Below are 23,317 nucleotides of genomic sequence, written 5' to 3'. Positions count from 1 at the left end.
GATCAGTTTTAAAATGTTTCCCCCATAACCCTTCTAGGTGGTGTATTTGTTTAGCCAAAGACAGCAAGTCTCAAAGCGTTGCCAAGCAACACTAACACTAAACGCAACACATGCGGCTTTGTATTTTTAAGGATTTTTTTGGTCTATGAATGAACAAATCTTACTCACTTACGATAATTAAAAACCTCTATATACTGTGACAATATTGATTTTAATTTAAAACATTTAATAACAGGGTATTATATTCTATGACGGGGAAAACTGCCGCCCTCCATCCTACCAAGGTACCTGCAGCTTAAAAAATTGCCTTTTTCTCCTGCGGCCTTTCATGACAGTTATCAGCTTCAGGAGCTTAGGTCTAAATATCGGTCACAGTATGGTCTTTGAAAACTCAGGGTCCCCTGCAATAAAAGATACTCTGTAGCAGTGCTAATCCCAGGCCCTGTGAAAATCCTCCTGCGCTCCAGTCAAATGCGTCCTTCCAAACTACATTAACTCCCACCGGAGGGACCGAGCAGCACTGGACGAGAATTTCTATAGCGCTTTTTTTCCCCAACTCGTACCCTCTGCATTCAACATACAGTAAAAAAGTAAATCTTATTATCCATCTTTTTTTTGTGAGCAGACGGTGATGGAGTAATTTCAAAGGCAGTGGAGTGTTGTGCTGTGTCGAGGGAATCCACAGAGATTCCCCATTGTGTTCCTGCCAGGCCGTGCTCCCCGTTAATCACGCCATGAACGGACTCACTAATAACACCACTCCTGTGAGAGGCTCCGAAAACACACACACACACACACACACACACACACACACACACACACACACACACACACACACACACACACACACACACACACACACACACACACACACACAGGCAACAACAAACCATACAAACCTCTCCTGCACTACAAATCAAATCCCCCAGGTGTGTTTCAACTGACATTTAACCAAATAAAACAAAGAGTAGTAAGTAATGAACAACTTCATCTGGACATCTCAGTCCTCCATTTCCTCCTGGTCTTTTCTTCCCTGGTGGAGACAGCTGCCACAGAGCTGGAAAAGGCCAGCGAGGAGGGGCAGGTAGGGAGGACCAGAGAGAAGAAAGGCAGAGGGGATAATGGTCAGGGTGAGATCACACTACCCAGCCCACCCTGTGTCTGCTCCTCTGGGACCATTAGATCATCAATCACAGAACCCTCATCATTTACAAACACTGCTCGGCTACGTCGGCCCAGACACTAACACATGCTGTCACTGCGACCAACGGGGCCAGTTACCGCCGGCTACATAACTGTCAAATCACTACTTAAGCATGCAGGCCACAGCTCCTGCCTTGCCCCTATCCTTCGCCACAGAGTTTAAAAAGTCATCTCTTAGATGGTGTGTGCTGTCCCAGGTGAATGTGTGGCTGCACCACGGCGGCTTGGGGAGGCATGATACGGGCGTGATGGACGTGTACGTGGTGAGTGTCGCGGCAGGGCTGGGGCGTGCGGTGGCGTTGGGCACAACCCCGTCTGTCAGACGGCCGGCCTGCAGCCACAACTGCCCATGGTACGTTGGCTGGCTGGAAGCCAAGGTCAGGACGGAGGGCTGGAGTCTGTTCACAGTCCACTAATCATACACTGTTAGCTTGAAGCACCCAAGCAGGCCCCGCTCGGACAGACACACTACACTGAACTCTTTGAATAACAGAAACGCGCTTTTCCGAAAAGTGTTTCTTCTGGGAAACCTTCCTTAGTATTGACGCTGGACACAATTTATGAAACATTACAATGAGAATTATGAAAATACGATTTTTAAGACAAAAGCTGAACCGTAGATAAGTGCTTGACTACTGTTTAATGGATTTAAAGGGTTCTGTTCCTAGACTCCTCCCTGTCTTCCGGCTGGGCCTCAGCTCTACGGCTAGAAACACACTGATAAACCTAATAATCCCATTATTTCCAAATCTCAGATGAAGATCTAAACCACATCTCAAAATCAGAGGACACTCTTCCTCTTATTTGGGAATAAGTGCCATTGTGCTATAAATACCACTGGATAACAACCAAGTAGTACCAAGTAGTATCTGTGCATGTGTGCTGCTGCAGGCTATTTATCTGTGCAATCAGCACATTGCTAGTGAACATTGTAACTGCATTTTAGGTACACTGCTTCAACGTGAATATGGCGCAGGAGTGTGGGCCAGCAGAGGCACAAAGACATAGCACACCATGGTCTGTACGGACAGACAGAGTGATGAATGGACAGATGTACTAGTGCAGGCAGAGATCAAATGTGCCTGGGGATTAAAGAGATTGGCTCCATTCTCTTTGGTCAAAGTCATCCAGATGAACCTTTGACAGGCTGGACACCAGGCAGTGTATAGTTGGTATGTTGTGTCCATACTCACTCTCAATTATGTTTACAAAATATCTCAAATAGCATGCGCTGCCAATAAATGAAATGGTTTGGTATAAGGTGTCAATTAAGAGGACCCTGCAATTTGCTGTGCAGAGAAACTAGAATAAATCCCATATAATGAGAATGGTTATTTCAGAGCAAGTCTTCTCTGGCCTACATGAGTAATCACATTGACAAAACACCTGTAAAACCTGGACAAACAACCCCATCTCTCTGGCTCTCTGGTATATGTGTGTGCATCCATGCGTATCTGTGTGCATGTATGCGTGAATGTATGTGGAAGTTTGTGTGTGTGTTTTTTGTTGTTGCATGTTTGTGTGCATATGTGCAGTATGGAGGCACAAACAGCTGTCTGCTTACTGATGCCCGCCCCTTGCAATGTCAGAAACACTGATTTATATGCACCTAAAGCAAAGATATCTCAAACGTCTACATCTTATAATTCGGATCAGGCAGCCGATGGACCCATAGCCTGTAGAGGTTCATTCGGGAAGGGCATTGGAAAATAAACAAGGTAATGCGGGCCGAGCAGACCTGACATTTAACTGATTTCTGATGGAAAGTGACAGGAGATTGACGTTAAATTAAATTCATACAGGGCACCCAGAACCACCATGGTGTAGGAGACAAACAACAAATACAGAGACACAGAATATACATTCACACTTTGAACAGAAATGCCATACGAACCAGTTCATGTCATGCATCATTCTATGTTTTTATCTCTTTGCATGATTGCATGATGAATTCAACGCAACTGATCATGTCTCTGAAATAACATTTGAATTACTGCCAAAATATTTCATATGAGTCTGGAAATCCTAATGGAAAGAATGAATTAATCACTCGTTGCTGGTACTGAAATCATTTCGAAGGAATATTCATGACCTAATATAAACATTAGTCACAGTTAGAATTTCAATCAACCAAAACGAACAATATTTCCATTGATGTCCACTTCCATAAATATAGTTTGCACTTTAAATCCTAATATTGGCACAGATCTACAAATGGTGGAGTAATTTCCCCCAATTCAGAAATTCCACAATGTAGCCATAATGTTCCAAAGCACACAACATTAATCAGCTTCCCCTGACAAATGCTTCATATTTCAGTTTAGCGCAAATAATCCAACGCAAATGACAAAATATTTAAACCCATCACTAAAGAGGATATTGGTGCCATGCAATTAGGTCATTCTGGAAAATAAAATTATGCCAATTACAGGTCACACAACATGACTGGTGCTCTCTCCCTCCCTGCTCTGCAGTGAGCTGTGAACGTAATGTAACACGTTGATGTAATGAGTGTTAAATGATGCGGTGCAGAAAGGCCAGGCAGAGGGAGACAGAGGGGTGAGGTGAGGGAGACAGAGGGGTGAGGTGAGGGAGACAGAGGGGTGAGGTGAGGGAGACAGAGGGGTGAGGTGAGGGAGACAGAGGAGTGAGGTGAGGGAGACAGAGGAGTGAGGTGAGGGAGACAGAGGGGTGAGGTGAGGGAGACAGAGGAGTGAGGTGAGGGAGACAGAGGGTGAGGTGAGGGAGACAGAGGAGGGTGAGGGAGACAGGTGAGGTGAGGGAGACAGAGGAGTGAGGTGAGGGAGACAGAGGGGTGAGGTGAGGGAGACAGAGGAGTGAGGGAGGGAGACAGAGGAGTGAGGTGAGGGAGACAGAGGGGTGAGGTGAGGGAGACAGAGGAGTGAGGTGAGGGAGACAGAGGGGTGAGGTGAGGGAGACAGAGGAGTGAGGTGAGGGAGACAGAGGGGTGAGGTGAGGGAGACAGAGGGGTGAGGTGAGGGAGACAGAGGGGTGAGGTGAGGGAGACAGAGGGGTGAGGTGAGGGAGACAGAGGGGTGAGGTGAGGGAGACAGAGGGGTGAGGTGAGGGAGACAGAGGGGTGAGGTGAGGGAGACAGAGGGGTGAGGTGAGGGAGACAGAGGAGTGAGGTGAGGGAGACAGAGGAGTGAGGTGAGGGAGACAGAGAAGTGAGGTGAGGGAGACAGAGGAGTGAGGTGAGGGAGACAGAGGGGTGAGGTGAGGGAGACAGAGGAGTGAGGTGAGGGAGACAGAGGAGTGAGGTGAGGGAGACAGAGGAGTGAGGTGAGGGAGACAGAGGAGTGAGGTGAGGGAGACAGAGGGGTGAGGTGAGGGAGACAGAGGGGTGAGGTGAGGGAGACAGAGGAGTGAGGTGAGGGAGACAGAGGGGTGAGGTGAGGGAGACAAAGGGGTGAGGTGAGGGAGACAGAGGGGAGTGAGGGTGCCAGGGTTCTTACCCTGGAGGACTCGTAGGAGGGACTGGACGACTGGCCACCTGGGGCCCAGGAGGACGATGCCTGGCTCGGCCTCTCATCCATACCTGTCAGAAGAAGAGATGCACAACTCCATCAGCACCGTGTCCTCAGACTCCTCACCAACACACACACACACACACATTTAACAGTTAGACAGAGCTGGAGTGACAGGTTACACACATAAACAAACACAGAAAGAGAGGGGCCATACAGCACAGGACGGGAACCAGTGTACCCCTAGAGGAACTGAATTAGACATTCACACTATTCAAAATGTGATTTAACAAATGAATTGCAAAGTTGCATTGCTATCCAAAGTGATTGTTTTTCACATTTCTTTATGATCTCTCCTGAATCAAAAGGCGAAGGCTGCAGTTAATCAAACAGGGCAGAGATATTTCACACGTCTAATGTCTCATAGCAACGGCCTCTCAGTTCTCCAGGGGCCTGGTTTAACAAAAGACATAACAGTGCATCTACAGTCATGTCTGTCCCTGGGCGAGCGAGCATGCTGCCATTCTCTTGGCAGGAGGACAGACAACAGAGCAGAGTAGAAGAAAGTGACTAATCTATTATACCTCTATTCAAAGGCTGTGCTGCCTTACGAGTGCCAGGCACATTTTCACGGCGTCATTTATTTTGGTTTACATAAATCACGGACAAAACAATGTGCACTCCTTAGCATGTGTGCATGCTCAAAATGTGCTTCAGAGCACTAGAGCTGTATGATTTGGCAGTGATGTATAGTCCAGTCCTGTCAAAACAGCTGAGCACTGAAACTTCATAAAACTCATTTTAAAAAAGTCCATGTTTCCAAAGACAGCAAAATAAAATAATAGATAAACAAATAAATCAATAAAGTTGCATGAACACTATTGCATCAACACTATTGCATGAATTCAACATCTGCTATGTGATGAACAAATATAATATCTGACCTTCAAAATTACATTTATGGGGCCTGCTCAGTAAAGAGATACGATTCTGAGATTCTTCACGCTGTTTGAGCCAATATTGTTTTGTAGGTAACAGCATTCCACTCCCGGCCCCATGTAAGTTACATAATTGTAGGAGGGGGAGTAACATCAACATTTTGCAAGTTATTGATTGTTGCCTTGGTCATTTCACCCTGCTTCAGAAAACTGCAATAGCATTCATTTGATTCCGCTCTCAAATATAACAGATCAGATTTAAAGGAATTGTATATACAATGAATCAAACCTTTAAACCATAACACAGACTCTCAGAGGGCCTGTAATCCAATTTAATTGGTTGAACATTTCAAAATATTAGTGACAAAAAAACATACATCTTCGGTTGCCTGAACGTGCCACTTGACCGCATGGCTGGGCACACACTAAACACCAGCTATCTGGGCACACACTAAACACCAGCTATCTGGGCACACACTAAACACCAGCTATCTGGGCACACACTAAACACCAGCTATCTGGGCACACACTAAACACCAGCTATCTGGGCACACACTAAACACCAGCTATCTGGGCACACACTAATCACCAGTTATCTGGGCACACACTAAACACCAGCTATCTGGGCACACACTAATCACCAGCTATCTGGGCACACACTAAACACCAGCTATCTGGGCACACACTAATCACCAGCTATCTGGGCACACACTAAACACCAGCTATCTGGGCACACACTAATCACCAGCTATCTGGGCACACACTAATCACCAGCTATCTGGGCACACACTAAACACCAGCTATCTGGGCACACACTAAACACCAGCTATCTGGGCACACACTAAACACCAGCTATCTGCATTTGCATGAGTAGAACAAACAGGCGAGGGGAGAAGTAGACTTTTCCACCGTGAAAAAGAACTAGGCCTACATCACACAATCACGATGTGCGGGCTGGACCCCGTGCCAAAGACAATGTCGAGGCCGGCCAATGTGAGGCTGGCAGAACTGCAGAGTGCAGCAGTCAACTTAACTCATGGCACCTTCATTGGCATACTCTAGCAATACACAGTAATACACTTTTCAAAAGTGAAATAACATGTTAACACTACACATAATAATATAACATTCCAAAAGGGGGAAACGCTGTACTCCACACTAGCTGTAGCACCTGGCTCTGACTGTTGTGCAACCTTTAGGGCACTAGTTGTCACCAGCTCCAGTCTCTAGTCTCTGTCCTGACTGCCAGCTCCTGCCTGAGGCTCCAGGGTCCTCTCTCTACACACGACTACAGATGTAGCTACACCAGCCAGGGACAACACAATATCACTATGCTTCACACTGATCGAGACAAACACAGAGCAGTAGAGTTGTCTTCAAATGAGGAGATAATTCTAAAATAGTAATCTACGGAATAGCAACATGACACGTTTTCTTAAGCATTCTCTTCAAGGGGTTAACAAACTAATATAAATGCGTGAATGTGCTGGTTATATTATGAATGTAAACACCAGTGGTATTTGCGCAGATGTCGTTTTTGATTCTTCCGTGCTTATGCCGTTTCTTCAGGAATATCCATCGTTTTTGTTCTCTAGAGAAACATAAATATGGCTGCCATTGATAGGTGAAATGTTAGGGGAAATGACATGGGTTTTGTATCTACAGCACAGGGAAGTCCTCCTCTGGGGAGTAATTAGGCTTTTATTTTATATTTCTAATGTGGAATGCATTACTAATATCTCTGGAAGAAATATCTAAATGCACATATGTGATGTCAATTCTAAGCTAACAGACTACAAGGTTTGAAAGAAAGTGGCCCAGGGACTCGGATCGGAACCATTTGGCTTGGAAGGAAGGAACCTCCTCTCTGTGGTTTCTACTGTTATGAGTCAGCCGCTCCATTTAACCACCCACCAAATCACTGACAACCAACGTCATGAGACACTGCTACAGTAGCTGAGGTCACACACACACACCAACAGTTAAGCAGATAAAAGACAAGAGGCATACTTTTATTGTAGCCTGACAAATGTATTATAAGATCAATTCCACCTGTCTGTAATATCATCCGGGTTTCATCTGCTCTTAATACAGTCCATATTCACCTACCATTCATCACTTTCATCACGTTTGATGTGTAACAGGTTTCATGGAACAGGGTGCCCATGTCCTGCTGCTGGGGCTTCAGAGGTTCAGAGGGATGGCACGCAGACCTGTCAGCCCCATCTGTGGCAGCTCTGCTCTGGAACAAACTCTATCATATATCCACTCCGCAAACCAGCACACTGGTCACACTGGTCACACACTTAACATGGAATCATAATGCACCGCATTGACAGCCACATTGTCAGCTGTGCATGTGTGTGTGGCAAAGACCCTCTTCTAATTATTTCAGAACCCGAGTTCTCAATTATAGAATTGAACAGGAAATAGACAAAGACATTATGCAGATATGAATGCTTCAGTTTGACTAAAGTGGGATTTTGCTCTCTGGCGTGCCCCCACTGCATAAACCTATGCCAAAGAATGTTCATTTACATGCAGTGTATGTGGAATAGAGGATTTAAATATGGATTTAACTTGGCACGGGCACTGCTCTGTGTAAAAATCTTTGTCTATCCTGTTTTCAAGTCTGGCAGTCATTAGATATCCTCAACATTTTATTCAGTTTAGTGTTTAGGAAGAAATCAAAGCAATTCTTTGTTCATTGATTAAAATAACATTTGAAGGGCACTCTGGACATAGGAGACTAACTCCTAGGAGAGGTCTTAGGTTGGCATACTTTTATGAAGCCCTTAGCAATAAAACAAAATACAAATAACTGATCACAGTCAGTCACAGTACTTGTGTTGTGCATTTCAGAATGCAGCCTGACACACAACCTGGTACTCATTTGCCTGTAGTCTCTATAGTCTCTGTAATCGTTGTAGTCTTTGTAGTTGTTGTAGTCTCTGTAGTCTTTGTGGTCGTTGTAGTGTTTATAGTCTTTGTGGTCATTGTAGTCTTTGTCGTCATTGTCGTCTCTATAGTCTTTGTGGTCGTTGTAGTGTCTATAGTCTTTGTGGTCATTGTAGTGTCTATAGTCTTTGTGGTCGTTGTAGTCATTGTAGTCTCTATAGTCTTTGTGGTCGTTGTAGTCTGTAGTCTCGGTGGTTGTTGTAGTCATTGTAGTCTCTAGTCTTTGTAGTCTGTCGTCTGTGGTAGTTGTAGTCTATATAGGATATGTAGTTGTTGTAGTCTCTGTAGTCATTGCGGTCTCTGTAATCATTGTGGTCTCTGTGGTTGTTGTAGTCATTGTAGTCTCTATAGTCTTTGGGGGTCGTTGTAGTCGCTGTGGTCATTGTAGTCTCTGTAGTCGCTGTCATCTCTGTGGTCATTGTAGTCTCTGTGGTCGTTGTAGTCATTGTAGTCTCTATAGTCTTTGTAGTCGATGTAGTCTCTGTCATCTTTGTGGTAGTTGTAGTCTATATAGTATCTGTAGTTATTGTAGTCTCCGTAGTCATTGTAGTCTCCGTAGTCATTGAGTCTCTGCGAGCCGATGCAGCCTAGGAACAGTCAGATCCAGAACCTTCTTTTCTATTCAGAATAGTCTAATAAAAACATCCTGTACCAGCTTTAAGTTCAACTAAAAGCATTTCTAGGGTCTATAATCTTTTCGGTTATCCTGTCAGAGGTTACCGTTTCTTCAGAGGAAAACAATCTCCCAAAAATAAAGACAGGAAATGTCTTGCTGATCTACATGTATGCCTAGAACTAGTTGAACTACATATGTGTGATCCATTCCTCAATGCATACCAACACCTCTATCTGCACTATTTAAAGAAATCAGTGGCAAATATATTTACGGTTACACAGGAGCTCGGAAGAGAAGCTTAGGAGCACCGTTAAAATCACACCCTTTCTCACAACATCCTAGGCACTGAACTCTTTTTTTTTAAGTGAGATTGTCACAACAGTAAAAATGTAAAAAGGGTAGCTAACATTCTTACATTTCATCTGCTACCTTATGACATAACTGCTACATAACTGTATGGAAACACAACATCTTGAAGAACAAAATGTATACATCAAAGAAATTCCAACATAGTTTATTTACAGATTTATGGATAGAGACTGAATACAGACAAACAACTCATTGTAACTCTGCTTGAGCCAGTAAGAACATTTAATCAAAATAAGCCACACTAAACATTGGAACTCTGTCACAGTGCAAAATACAAATAAAATCTACAGCATCATTTAAATGAGGTAGCCTGAACAGCAAATGTTTAGCCTTATGAGTAACCTCACATGAAACCACATGTTCCACAGCCACTGAGCAGTGCTGTTATGTTCTGAGTACTCTGTTTGAGTGAACAGAGGTGTTCAGTGTGGGGAACTGGAGCTTACATCACTGCCAACTGACTGTCAGGAACAAACACGTAATATCCTCCACGTCTCAAATCAAACACTTGAACACAACCTTGAATTGGAGGGCAAATATTTATCTTGGCAATGTCTGCTCTCCTCTGTAGTTTAATTGTTGAGCAGGTGTCCACATCCCCTCAGACATACAGTCAAAAGCGCACCGCACCGAGTGTTCAAACGGACCCTGTTTCCTGGCAAACACCACTGAAAAAAGAAATGCATTTGTTACTTCACACAACTGTGAACGACCACTGCTAAAAACAACAAGCACACCAGACGCGACATCACAAAGCGATGTCCAAGTCATTCGGCAGAACTGAAAACACAGTTTTTCTTTGCCAAATTGCTAGGAAACCAAACATTCAGACCAAGCGTGCATCGCTTGTGGAATCACTGCGGGCTGCAATCGATACGGACCTACAGGGAAGCAACATCGTAAATGATGGCAAACAGTTGTGGCTGCCGGGGCATTACCATGTCTTTACCAGTTGTGCTCTGCCTCCTCAGAGAGGAAACACATCCTCCAGACATAGTCTAGGAGTGAAACATCAATACAGAAAGAAAACGTAAACAAGCTAGCCTCATACTTCACCTTACATGACTGAATTTACATTGGGGTTAAAATAATAAACTAAACATTCTCAGAATCTTAAATAATGATCACTACACTCAACTGATATTTGTCAAAAAGCAATGAAGACATCAGGTATATTGATAGATGTTTGATTCATTGTTAAAATAAGTAAACAACACAGTGCTTATTTCACATACGGTAGTAACCATCATACAAATCAGACCAAAACAAGTTTACCGTTTACTATGTTCACCTCCTCACAATTAATATTTCTAATAGACTACCACTACTACAACTACCAAGGCTCTGAAGAGCTCACCAGCCTGTTAATTGAATTAAGTCCAATTTCTGCAATGTACAATGTGACTTCCCCATACACATGTAGCAATGAGAGGTTTGTCAGAGCTAGTGCCGTAGTGTCTTCATTAGACAGACTCTCTCTCTGCACTGAGATCCAGTCATCCACAAAGCGCTGTCACAGACAGAGGCCTTGACAAGCAAATGACAAGACGCTTCCCCTTCGGGATCCCCTCCAACTTCGAGCAAACAGTCGTAAGGCAGGCAGCGGGCAGGTTAATAAGACATGCTGTAGCGATAGATAGATATACATTTGAATTTGTCACGGTATCTTTAATGAAATGCATCAAACAAGAGTGCCTGCAAGCGAAAAACCAAGTCTGCCACGGTGCACAGCTTGAGCTGATTTGACTGTATGCAAAGAAGGGAGCTATTTTCAGTTGTTCACTTCCAATCTAACAGCTACTCTCTCGTGTCACATGGAGACCGGCTCGGCTCGCTGCGAGGGACAACCCCTTATTGGGTCTGTGTGTGTGTTGAAGTACCCTAAACTGTTCACAACTCACAAGGATGTAGACACCAACAACAAAAACATTTTGACTGTGTGCAGAGAGATACATTTTGTTTAATAAAAAAACATTTAAATGGGATATCGACTAGGTTTGGGCAGTATCCACATTTTCATACCATCATACCATTTCTGTACCATACCGGGGTATACAGTATATTCGAATGTGCACAGGGATCTTGATCTAGGATGGGCTTGAATGTCCAAGATACTTGATCTTGACATCTAGCCACTTAGTTAGCAAGTTAACAAACCAAATGCATAGGTGGAGCCCTGAGCTGGATTTAAATGATTTGACCAGTTAGATTTCTTATAGTTGAATTTAACTGATAACTAGTAATAAGCAGTGGGGTAGCACGCACTTCGTCAGCCCCGTGACCCCCCCCCCTCCCAAAAAAGTATATATATATATATATTTTTTTTAACAGTATTGAAAATCATACCGTCTGTATTTCGAAATACCCCAGTATACGGTATATCACCCAAGCCTAATATTGACATAGCCAAATGTCATCAAATAAACCATAATTAGTATCAGTTTCATAATTTGTTTTATACTTAGTGATTTGAATTTGTAGAAATATCTCTAGGTAGGCAGAGGTATGGAGCCGGCGAAGCTGCAGTATTTGCCCAATGTCCCCCTGATGAGCACACACAACCCACAACCGATGGCCTCTTCAAATTCATGTCATTAAAAGGCACGAAGGAGAAACCACAATCTCCCTCTGTTCAAGCTGCAGAGGTGTATATGTTTGTTTTGCTATCTCTGTTTCTCTGGCACACTTCGGAGGGGCCTTGAAGGGTCCTGGCAGTGCAGTTCTGCTGCATTTGTCTGGGTATGCCCAGTTCAGACGCATTAATCCAAACTCTCATTCCCTGCAATTTCCACACTTCCTTCCTGTGCTGCTGCCTGCGCCCCTCGCCATATGTTCACAGTGGCTTACGGAGGAAAGGTGCTTTTTCCTCTAGAGGAGCTGGAGCACGCAGGCTAAAGAGATGAGGAATTTATCTCTGCTATAACATAAACTGCCAGAGTGCAGTAGTTATGCAGAATAAATTTGTTTCTTATTTAACATAAATCAATTTCCCTTAGGTTTTTAGTTAATAACGTGTATCTAAAATGTTTACGAACACCAAATCCACTCATATTTCATTCAAAAGGCAAAAGGCCTTGAACTGGTTGAGAAACAGTGGCAGACTAAATGAGCTACAGTTGAAGTCGAAAGCTTACATACACCTTAGCCATATACATTTAAACTAAGTATTTCACCATTCCTGGCATTTAATCCTAGTAAAAATTCCCTGTCGTAGGTCAGTTAGGATGACCACTTTATTTTAAGAATGTGAAATGTCAGAATAACAGTAGAGAGAATGATTTATTTCAGCTTTTATTTCTTTCATCACATTCCCAGTGGGTCGGTAGTTTAAATACACTCAATTAGTATTTGGTAGTATTGCCTTTAAATTGTTTAACTTGTGTCAAACGTTTCGGTAGCCTTCCACAAGCTGCCCACAATAAGTTGAAGGTGAATTTTGGGTCAGGTTTGTAAGCCTCCTTGCTCACACACGCTTTTTCAGATCTGCCCACACATTTTCTATAGGATTGAGGTCAGGGCTTTGTGATGGCCACTCCAATACCTTGACTTTGTTGTCCTTAAGGCATTTTGCCACAACTTTGGGAGTATGCTTGGGGTCATTGTCCATTTGAAAGACCCATTTGCGACCAAGCTTAAACTTCCTGACTGATATCTTGAGATGTTGCTTCAATATATCCACATAATTTTCCTGCCTCATGATGCAATCTATTTTGTGAAGTGCATCAGTCCGTCCTGCAGCAAAGCACTTCCACAACACGATGCTGCCACCCCCGTGCTTCACGGTTGGGATGGTGTTCTTCAGCTTGCAAGACTCCCCCTTTTTCCTCCAAACATAACAATGGTCATTATGGCCAAACAGTTCTATTTTTGTTTCATCAGACCAGAGGACATTTCTCCAAAAAGTACAATCTTTGTCCGTATGTGCAGTTGTCAACTGTAGTCTGGCTTTTTTTTAATGGCGGATTTGGAGCAGTGGCTTCTTCCTTGCTGTCATGTCGATATGGGACTCGTTTTACTGTGGATATAGATACTTTGTACCTGTTTCCTCCAGCATCTTCACAAGGTCCTTTGCTGTTGTTCTGGGATTGATTTGCACTTTTTGCACCAAAGTATGTTGTTTGTACAGATGAACGTGGTACCTTCAGGCATTTGGAAATTGTTCCCAAGGATGAACCAGAATTGTGAAGATGTACAATTATTTTCTGAGGTCTTGGCTGATTTCTTTTGATTTTCCCATGATGTCAAGCAAAGAGGGACTGTGTTTGAAGGTAGGCCATAAAATACATCCACAGGTACACCTCCAATTGACTCAAATGATGTCAATTAGCCTATCAAAAGCTTCTAAAGCCATGACAACATTTTCTGGAATTTTCCAAGCTGTTTAAAGGCACAGTCACCTTAGTATATGTAAACTTCTGACCCACTGGAATTGTGATACAGTGAATTAGAAGTGAAATAATCTCTCTGTCAACAATTGTTGGAAAAATCTCTTGCGTCATGCACAAAGTAGAGAACCTAACCGGCTTGCCAAAACTATAGTTTGTTAACAAGAAATTAGTGTAGTGGTTGAAAAACAAGTTTTAATGACTCCAACCTAAGTGTATGTAAACTTCAGACTTCAACTGTAAGTACTCTAATACTGCTATACAATAATATTTCAAATAATGTTACATCAACAACAAAAAAGACTCATAATTGCAGACTCAATTTTCAATGAACCTGTACTGTAAAAACCCTCAACTTGCAATCCACTCAGCAGAAAGGTTAACTACAGAGAAGTGCTCTCGTGTGGTCGCACAAGCAGACAAGTCATATCTCTTTATTCATTCACCGTGCGTGGATCTTTTTAGGGTGAAACAAACACGGGAGCACAAAAGGATTAGCCTACCACACCAGCGGGTTCCTGCAATCAGCAGCGTGTTTATTACATCAGGAGGAATTTGTTTTATTGAGCTGCTCATTAGTAGGTTTAATCAGAGTCGTGTCTTATGACTGTTCTAACAGCACTATCAGATCCCTCATCAGAGGGCTGAGTGCTATCACACACACACACACACACCTTCTGATACAGAGGCCCATCGAGTCCCACTCCTCTGCCTCCAACTGCTGTGCTGAATATAACACAGGCCCTGGTAGGCAGTGGACTGAGGGAACGTTCCAAACGTTCCCTCATTCTCCCCTGTCCCTGACACCAATGGCAGGGCTGTCAGCACAGCAAGCTACTCTCACGCTACTCATAGAAGGGGGACAGCAGGCTTTCCTGACTCATTTGGTCTTGTGTGATCTTCTCTTTCTCGTGACGTGTTTTATAGTGATGGAGATGAACATGTGGGAGTGAGAGAGCCCTTCTTTGGTATCAAAAGTGAAATAACATGATGGGACGATATTAATGATGTAATAAGGTGAGTGACAGCCAATCAGAGTGCATGACCAGTGCCCCTCTGCTGTCCCATCTGTTTCACAGTCAGAGAGGATCCTGGGACAGGGCCAAAAGGAGGCTGGATAAACGACAAGCTCTCTCAATTTATTAACTCACTTTTCATCACCCTTTTTGATCAATGTTGATTAGCACAAATAATCAAAAAGCTATTTTAAGTATTCTGGACCTAACTGTCAAATAATAAGTGATTCATATTTCAGTTTTCTAGCTCAGTAATAATTATTAGATTTTGCAGGAAGGGAACATATTCCCAGCTGAGAGACAAGGAGAAAAATGTTAGGAAAGCACACAGTGCAGTGTCATCAGTATTTCCTTCAAATCCTGTTTTTTTATTAATCTGAAATAAAAAATAAAATGTTAATGTTGCCATTTATGATGTAAAGGATGTAACCCATACGGCTGCTTCCTCTCCCTCATTCAATAATGTAACAAAGCCAAAGAGAAAATGATTTCCCTTCATTACAATAATTACCATGGTAACAAACAAAATGAGGTTGCACGAATTGAAAGTTGAGAGCTTTACAAAAGATTTAGCTCGAGTCCATCGTCTTTAATTTATTAGTGTAAATCCTTCAAAAGACAAATTAAAACCAGGAACAAATCAGTGGTACGCACAAATCCTCAAGTATTTTAAAAGAGGAGAGATTGAACTTCAATTTGATTGGTATTTTGCACAGCACAGCAAAAAAAAACATTTCAGACCTCAGACCTAAAAATAACATGCCACATTCACTGTAAATGCAGTTGCAACTAAATCTATACATAGGAGAGGCTGGCCCAGCCACTGCTGAGGGATTAGGCCTACACAACAACGACTTGGACTCATCAGCATTTTCTATATCTGAAATGGAAATCCTAACAAATGTATCAAGCCTCAGGTCACGGTCAGCCCCAAACACTCAGTTATCCTCACAAACTAGCCACAACACCTGAGAAAATGTTGAGAGAGCGAGAGAGAGAATTTATGAGTGTGGGAAAGTGTGAAAGAAACAGAGATGCCCCATTGTGCAACAATCCACTCTGTGATCTTTAAAACCACTAGAACAAAACATGACCCTATGATGGAAACCTATCTGATAAGGACAATTATTTGGTATGTTTTTTGGCAAGGCAGTGGTGTATATAGTCTGATTCCTGCATTTAAATCCCCCTCCCCTCAACACCCGCAGTGACCAAACAGACCATTTCCTTATCATCCCTTCCATCTTCAAACACAAATAGGACATAGCCAGTGAAGAAACTCAAACAGCTAGGTAGGCAGAGAGAAAGCTGTAATAAAAACAGTGATAGTAGAGGGGTGGTCACGTACTGCACGTAACCACTGCACTCTGGATGGCACATAACATAACATCCCAGGTCGGAGCTCCCATGCAGTCCGTTGGACACAAACAGTCAGGTCCTTTCCTGGCACTACGTATATCAATACAGGTGCAAGACTTGAGCTGCTACTGGAAAATAGAACACATCTGAATCTGCAAATACAAAGCTGTGTGTTCATAATCACACAATTTACAATATCACCTTTTCCATTCAATAATGGCTGTCTCTTTAAAAACAGCACATAGCACATGCTCCCTCCTAGCCTGCATCCCTCCCTCCTTCTGAGATCCTGAGTAGATATGGTTAAACTGGTAAAGGGCCAGTTCCCAACTCAGCATCCCAGCAGCTCCCCAGAGTACCCCCAGTAATGCTCTGTCCAGGGCTCTCTGACTCCCACAGGGGCCTGGTAGATCAAACAGGGGATCATAACTCATTCCTTCCCACTAACCCCTGCTCTGTTATTCCCAATCGAAGCCCAGCGCGCTCCCAGGCGCATCACTGACACCACACAGCAGGCCCGGCTGCATGCAATGGCCACGGGCTCTCAGATCATTAGATGAGGACAACCCACCCCTCCTCCTCCCGCTGCTGCCCCCAGATACGTCCTCAGAGGGTAGGGTCAGTCATTAGTGGTCAGGATGGAGGTAGCTAAAGCTAATGCTCTCTCTCACTCTGTGTGGCATGTTGACCAATGCAACTCTGTATCTCTGAGGAGTGCTTTCCACCTGACACCCAACATGCTCCCTTAAGTCCAGAGTACTCAGCATCAATGTACTGTATTTGGGAGTTTAGTTTTAAAACTAACAGACATCCTGTGCTTCAGCAGCAGGTGTTCTTGAAGCATACTACCGTTCAAAAGTTTGGGGTCACTTAGAAATGTCCTTGTTTTTGAAAGAAAAGCACATGTTTTGTCCATTAAAATAACATTAAATTGATCAGAAATACAGTGTAGACATTGTTAATGTTGTAAATGACTATTGTAGCTGGAAACGGTTGATTTTTAATGGAATATCCCGACTCCGGGATGCTGGCCTTCTAGGCAGAGTTGCGCTTCTGTTTCTCAAACTAGACACTAATGTACTTGTCCTCTTGCTCAGTTGTGCACCGGGGCCTCCCTCTCCTCTTTCTATTCTGGTTAGAGCCCGTTTGCGCTGTTCTGTGAAGAGAGTAGTACACAGCGTTGGACGAGATCTTCCGTTTCTTGACAAGTTTCAGAAGAAAGTTATTTGTTTCTAGCCATTTTGAGCCTGTAATCAAACCCACAAATGCTGATGCTCCAGATACTCAACTAGTCTAAAGAAGGCCAGTTTTATTGCTTCTTTAAATCAGAACCACAGTTTTCAGCTGTGCTAACATAATTGCAAAAGGGTTTTGTATTGATCTATTTGCCTTAAAATGATAAACTTGGATTAGCTAACACAACGTGCCATTGGAATACAGGAGTGATGGTTGCTGATAATGGGTCTCTGTACGCCTATGTAGATATTCAAAAAAAAAAATCAGCCGTTTCCAGCTACAATAGTCATTTAAACATTAACAATGTCTACACTGTATTTCTGATCAATTTGATGTTATTTTATTGGACAGAAAAATGTGCATTTCTTTAAAAAACAAGGACATTTCTAAGTGACCCCAAACTTTAGAACAGTAGCATACATACATACATACATACATACATACATACATACATACATACATACATACATACATACATACATACATACATACATACATACATACATACATACATACATACATACATACATACATACATACATACATACATACATACATACATACATACATACATACATACATACATACATACATACATACATACATACATACATACATACATACATACATACATACATACATACATACATACATACATACATACATACATACATACATACATACATACATACATACATACATACATACATACATACATACATACATACATACATACATACATACATACATACATACATACATACATACATACATACATACATACATACATACATACATACATACATACATACATACATACATACATACATACATACATACATACATACATACATACATACATACATACATACATACATACATACATACATACATACATACATACATACATACATACATACATACATACATACATACATACATACATACATACATACATACATACATACATACATACATACATACATACATACATACATACATACATACATACATACATACATACATACATACATACATACATACATACATACATACATACATACATACATACATACATACATACATACATACATACATACATACATACATACATACATACATACATACATACAGATACAACTCACTACCTCCGTCCAACACCTAACAATGTGTCCATTCAGACTATATCAGCCAGAGGTCAAGCACAGATAAGCAGGTATAGAAATGCATCTCTGGCTGGTTTTAAATCCAGCAGCCTCAAGTCACAATAAGGGTTGTTTGGTCCCCACCAACTAAGTGCCTTCACAACTTAATACAACATCAAATACATGGTAATAAACTGCTCATTTAAAAAATGAATTGGAATCCACATCAAAGGAGCCACATCTGATGTACAACACCAACTTTCTTATATCAAAATAATGACATTCTAGGAGAAGCCTGATAGTAATCTACCGCATATTGGGTGACTGAAGACATTATTTTAATGCTTTTCCTCTTGGCAGACGTGCAAAAAAAAAATGCAAAAGGTGTGCCAAGTCACCTGCCTTCAATGGACTTTCATTGCTATGGCAACAGCACAGTTCTCCATAACCAAGTCAGGAGGTGACCTGTGATACATAAATGAGAGATGTCCAAACTCTCCCTGAATCTTCCCTCCAATGGAGGGTAGGAGGCCCAGTCTGCCAGGGGAGGGTACCCATTTGAAGGCATCACAAACACAGTGTGGCCCAATAGTTCACAGAGCAGCCAGCAGGTTATCTCAAAATAAACAGGCATCTCTGAAAGAAAAGGATTCCTTCAGCAATACACTCAAAGGCTTAAAACATGAAATGAGGTTTGTCAAACTAAAGCCTGCTATAAGACCTGATCAAATTTTTAAAAATGAAATAAAATCTTTTTTTTATATAGTCTATCATTTTTTCATGCACTTTTGTAAAACAGGGGTTCTGAGATTACAAACTAAAATGAGATGATCTTATTGTCACGCCCTAACCATAGAGAGCCTTTGTTTTTTTTCTATGGTATAGGTCAGGGCGGGACTGGTTTTCATTTTTGTTATTATTTTCTATGTGGGGTTCTAGTTTAGTTTTTCTAAGTTGGTGTTTGGTATGATTCTCAATTAGAGGCAGCTGGCTATCATTGTCTCTAATTGGGGATCATATTTAAGTAGCATTTTGTCCACTTGTGGTTTATGGGATATTGTTTTGAGTTAGTGCAAGTAGCACCTCTGTAGTCACGGTTCGTTGTTTGTTTCTTTCTTTGTTGTTTTGTTTTGTGCGTTTTCAAATAAATATTATGTGGAAACCATATCGCGCTGCAGTTAAGCCGATAATTATTCCAGCGAACGTGACAGAATATCCCATCAAACCAGGACCAAGCAGTGTGCCCAAAGAGGGAAGGAGTTCTGGACATGGGAAGAAGTGATTGGGAGATGCGAAACCCTTCCTTGACGACAGACGGAAGGAGATTATGGAGGACAGCGATGACGACAGGGTTCGTGGCTACAGAAAGCCCAAGGACAACCAAGTTTTTTTTTTTTGGGGGGGGTGCACATGGAGATGGCAGCTGAGCAGAGGGAAGAGTCAGAGACTGTCAGGGAGGCAATAGCGAAGTTGGGAGAGAGTGAGATGAGAGATGTTGTGGCCACCCCTCAGCCTGGTTCCTCTCTAGGTTTCTTCCTAGGTTTTGGCCTTTCTAGGGAGTTTTTCCTAGCCACCGTGCTTCTACACCTGCATTGCTTGCTGTTTGGGGTTTTAGGCTGGGTTTCTGTACAGCACTTTGAGATATCAGCTGATGTACAAAGGACTATTTAAATAAATTTGATTTGTTCAAGTGTGTTCTGCTCAACGTCCGACCAGAGGATCTGGTTAGCAGTCTGGTGCAACCTGTGCTGGTTCCACACTTCTGGCCTCAAGTGCACCTCTCCAGTCCGGTACGTCATGTGTCTTCTCCTCGCATTCTCCCTGAAGTGCGTGTCCCCAGTCCGGTACGTCCTGTGCCTGCTCCTCGCACTCTCCCTGAAGTTTGGTCCCAAAAATTATTCCAGCGAACGTGACACTTATGTGGATTTAAATAAACACACAAACCAATGAGAGCCAATGATAAATGAAATCAGTCAAAAGGAGAACTGGAGTGGGAAGCATCTCAAGGGACAACCGCTTCATGAGCAAAATAAAAGATTCAGCTCAGTCCTTCTTTAAGAACCTCAGTTGAAAGCACTGTTGTGGTTACATATATTGAATCTGTTTGAAATAATCAATTTTAGAAGAAAAATGCATGCTTAAATTGAAGACCGACTTAGCAGTTGCTTTAAACAAAAAAAATACAACATTCCAAATCCTTAAATGCTTTGAAGATAAGTTGCATTCAAGATGAGTTTTGTCACCTTTTATTGCTTCACACATTGTGCCATGTGCAGTGGAGAGGTTTTTGTGTGTGTTAAATTATCTTAAAATGCAAGCTGGGTACTTCTGCAAGTTCTAAGTCTTCTGACAGAACAAAAACATCCTTGCTTAATAATTATGAATGCGAATAAGTAATTCTTTAACACTGTATTATTAATTAATCAGCAGGTAATATTTCCTAATCCATGGGGATAAAAGCTGAAGAAAGAGCTTTAAACTGAGAGAAAGTTTGCTGAAGTGGAAGGAAAATGCAGTGTATGTCTATCACAAGCATATAATTTAAATTATATTCACAAAAAGTATTGTAAATATAATTGAACAGTTCTGACATCCTTGTAACATCCTTGTACAACTTGTCTTCATCTATTCTGTAAACAAGTGAATGATAACATGTGGCACATTCTTTGAATTGACTGCAGTCCAACCAGGAATACTTAGGCCCATTTTAAACAAGATGGGATAAATAAACAATTACAGGAAGGCAAATTTGCAGGAGAAATGTATCAAATTATGTTCAGGTTGCCAATCCGCAGTAGGAGCAGAATTGCAAATATGCCTCAGTCTGTCCCTCTAGGAGCAATAACAACCCAAACATAATTATGGCTTTTCTGATTCTTGGCTGACTTCTACAGCAAGTCTAAAGTAGGTGGGACAGAGAGAGCAAACCATGATCTGAAAATATTCCTAATATAGCTCTCCAAATATAAAAGTGCCACAGTGAGCTATGAAGCAAGCTAACTGAGCAGCTTGGACATAGATGTTAACGTGAGTATTGCATCATGCAGAACATTACATTTGAGGTATCAGTGGTTTCTAGTTTACTACTTACTTTAGGTCAAGGAGTATATCAAGCTTGGAACAGACAGGTGTGTGACTCTGACACACATAAAAAACCTCAAGGAGACAGTAAGCCCAAAACAGATCCCACATAATGTCTATTGATGGAAATAGAACAAAAATACCATTCACATAAGCCTCTACAAAACATGGCTCAATTCTTGTGACTTTTCTTACTGACTAAATAAATAACACTAGGCATTTTAGCCATGACGATGGGCTTTGATGGGAAAAACAGTCTTAACAGTCTCTTTCTTTTCTATTCTAAACAAAAAGCACCATGCCGATGCTGGTCTATTTTGGAAGCCACAGAGTGCATGCCCAACACATCAGGCTTAAATGTGGCTGGTCACATGATGTCCATGAATGCCATGCTATATTAAATTCTAAAGCACACCGCAGAGTTTACTAAGTTCAATTCTCCCACTTCACACATTAAGAATTCAGAAAATGAGTTCCTTTGTAACACTTGAATTGAAGCAACATTCTATTTTATATTTCATTATGGTGGGGCAAAATGGAAGGTATGATCACTGAAACCGAATTGCACTCAAAAATGAAGTAGGCCTATTCAGCAACACTTTACATAGCATTAGCTACATAGAGCGCTATTAAAGGATGGTTGGGAATATATTTGACATAACGTCAACAGGCTCAAATTGATATATATTGATAATGCTCTGTAGTTGTTAATACTCATGAATGCACAGTGAATGCTTTACCCAAACTGATTGATGAAAGTGCAAGTATATACAGCGCCGGCAGGTAGCCTAGTGGTTTGAGCCAGTAACCGAAAGGTTGCTGGATCGAATCCCTGAGCTGACATTGATAAAAATCTGTCATTCTGCCCCTGAGCAAGGCAGTTAACCCACTGTTCCCTGGGCGCCAAAGATGTGGATGTCGATTAAGGCAGCCCCCCCGCATCTCTCTGATTCAGAGGGGTTGGGTTAAATGCGGAAGACAGATTTCAGTTGAAGGCATTCAGTTGTGCAACTGTCTAGGTATAGCACTTTGTGACATTGGCTGATGTAAAAATGGCTTTATAAATACATCTGACTGATTGATTGACTAGGTATCCCTCTTTCCTTTCAGAAAGTATTCAGACCCCTTGAAATGTTCTACATTTTGTTACAATATAAAAATATATATATATATATATGCCATTTAGCAGACGCTTTTATCCAAAGCGACTTACAGTCATGTGTGCATACATTCTACGTATGGGTGGTCCCGGGGATCGAACCCACTACCCTGGCGTTACAAGCGCCATGCTCTACCAACTGAGCTACAGACTTATTCTAAAAATGGATTAAATAAATAACAATCCTCAGCAATCTACACACAATACCCCATAATGACAAAGCGAAAACAGGTTTTTAGAAATGTTTACAAATGTATTAAAATAATAAAACATACCTTATTTACATAAGTATTCACACCCTTTGGTATGAGACACGAAATTGAGGTCAGGTGCATCCTGTTTCCATTGATCATCCTTAAGATGT

The 23,317-nt window shown here is 42.0% G+C and overlaps 1 protein-coding gene across 5 annotated transcripts in view; it reads right to left on the bottom strand.

Moving 5' to 3' along the window:
• LOC124035721 (transcription factor 12-like) overlaps window positions 1-23,317 on the bottom strand; it is a 92,681-nt gene that overhangs the window by 65,726 nt on the left and 3,638 nt on the right. For all 5 annotated transcript variants that reach the window (XM_046349332.1, XM_046349327.1, XM_046349330.1 and 2 more), the window contains exon 4: window positions 4,680-4,762. In XM_046349332.1, the coding sequence (XP_046205288.1) occupies window positions 4,680-4,762 (83 nt within the window). The remainder of the gene's footprint in view (window positions 1-4,679; window positions 4,763-23,317) is intronic.

The sequence above is a fragment of the Oncorhynchus gorbuscha genome, linkage group LG05 (genome assembly GCF_021184085.1).
Source record: "Oncorhynchus gorbuscha isolate QuinsamMale2020 ecotype Even-year linkage group LG05, OgorEven_v1.0, whole genome shotgun sequence".
Lineage (NCBI taxonomy): Eukaryota > Metazoa > Chordata > Actinopteri > Salmoniformes > Salmonidae > Oncorhynchus > Oncorhynchus gorbuscha.
Note: the sequence above shows the minus strand (reverse complement) of the source record. Positions and strands in the feature narration are given on the sequence as shown.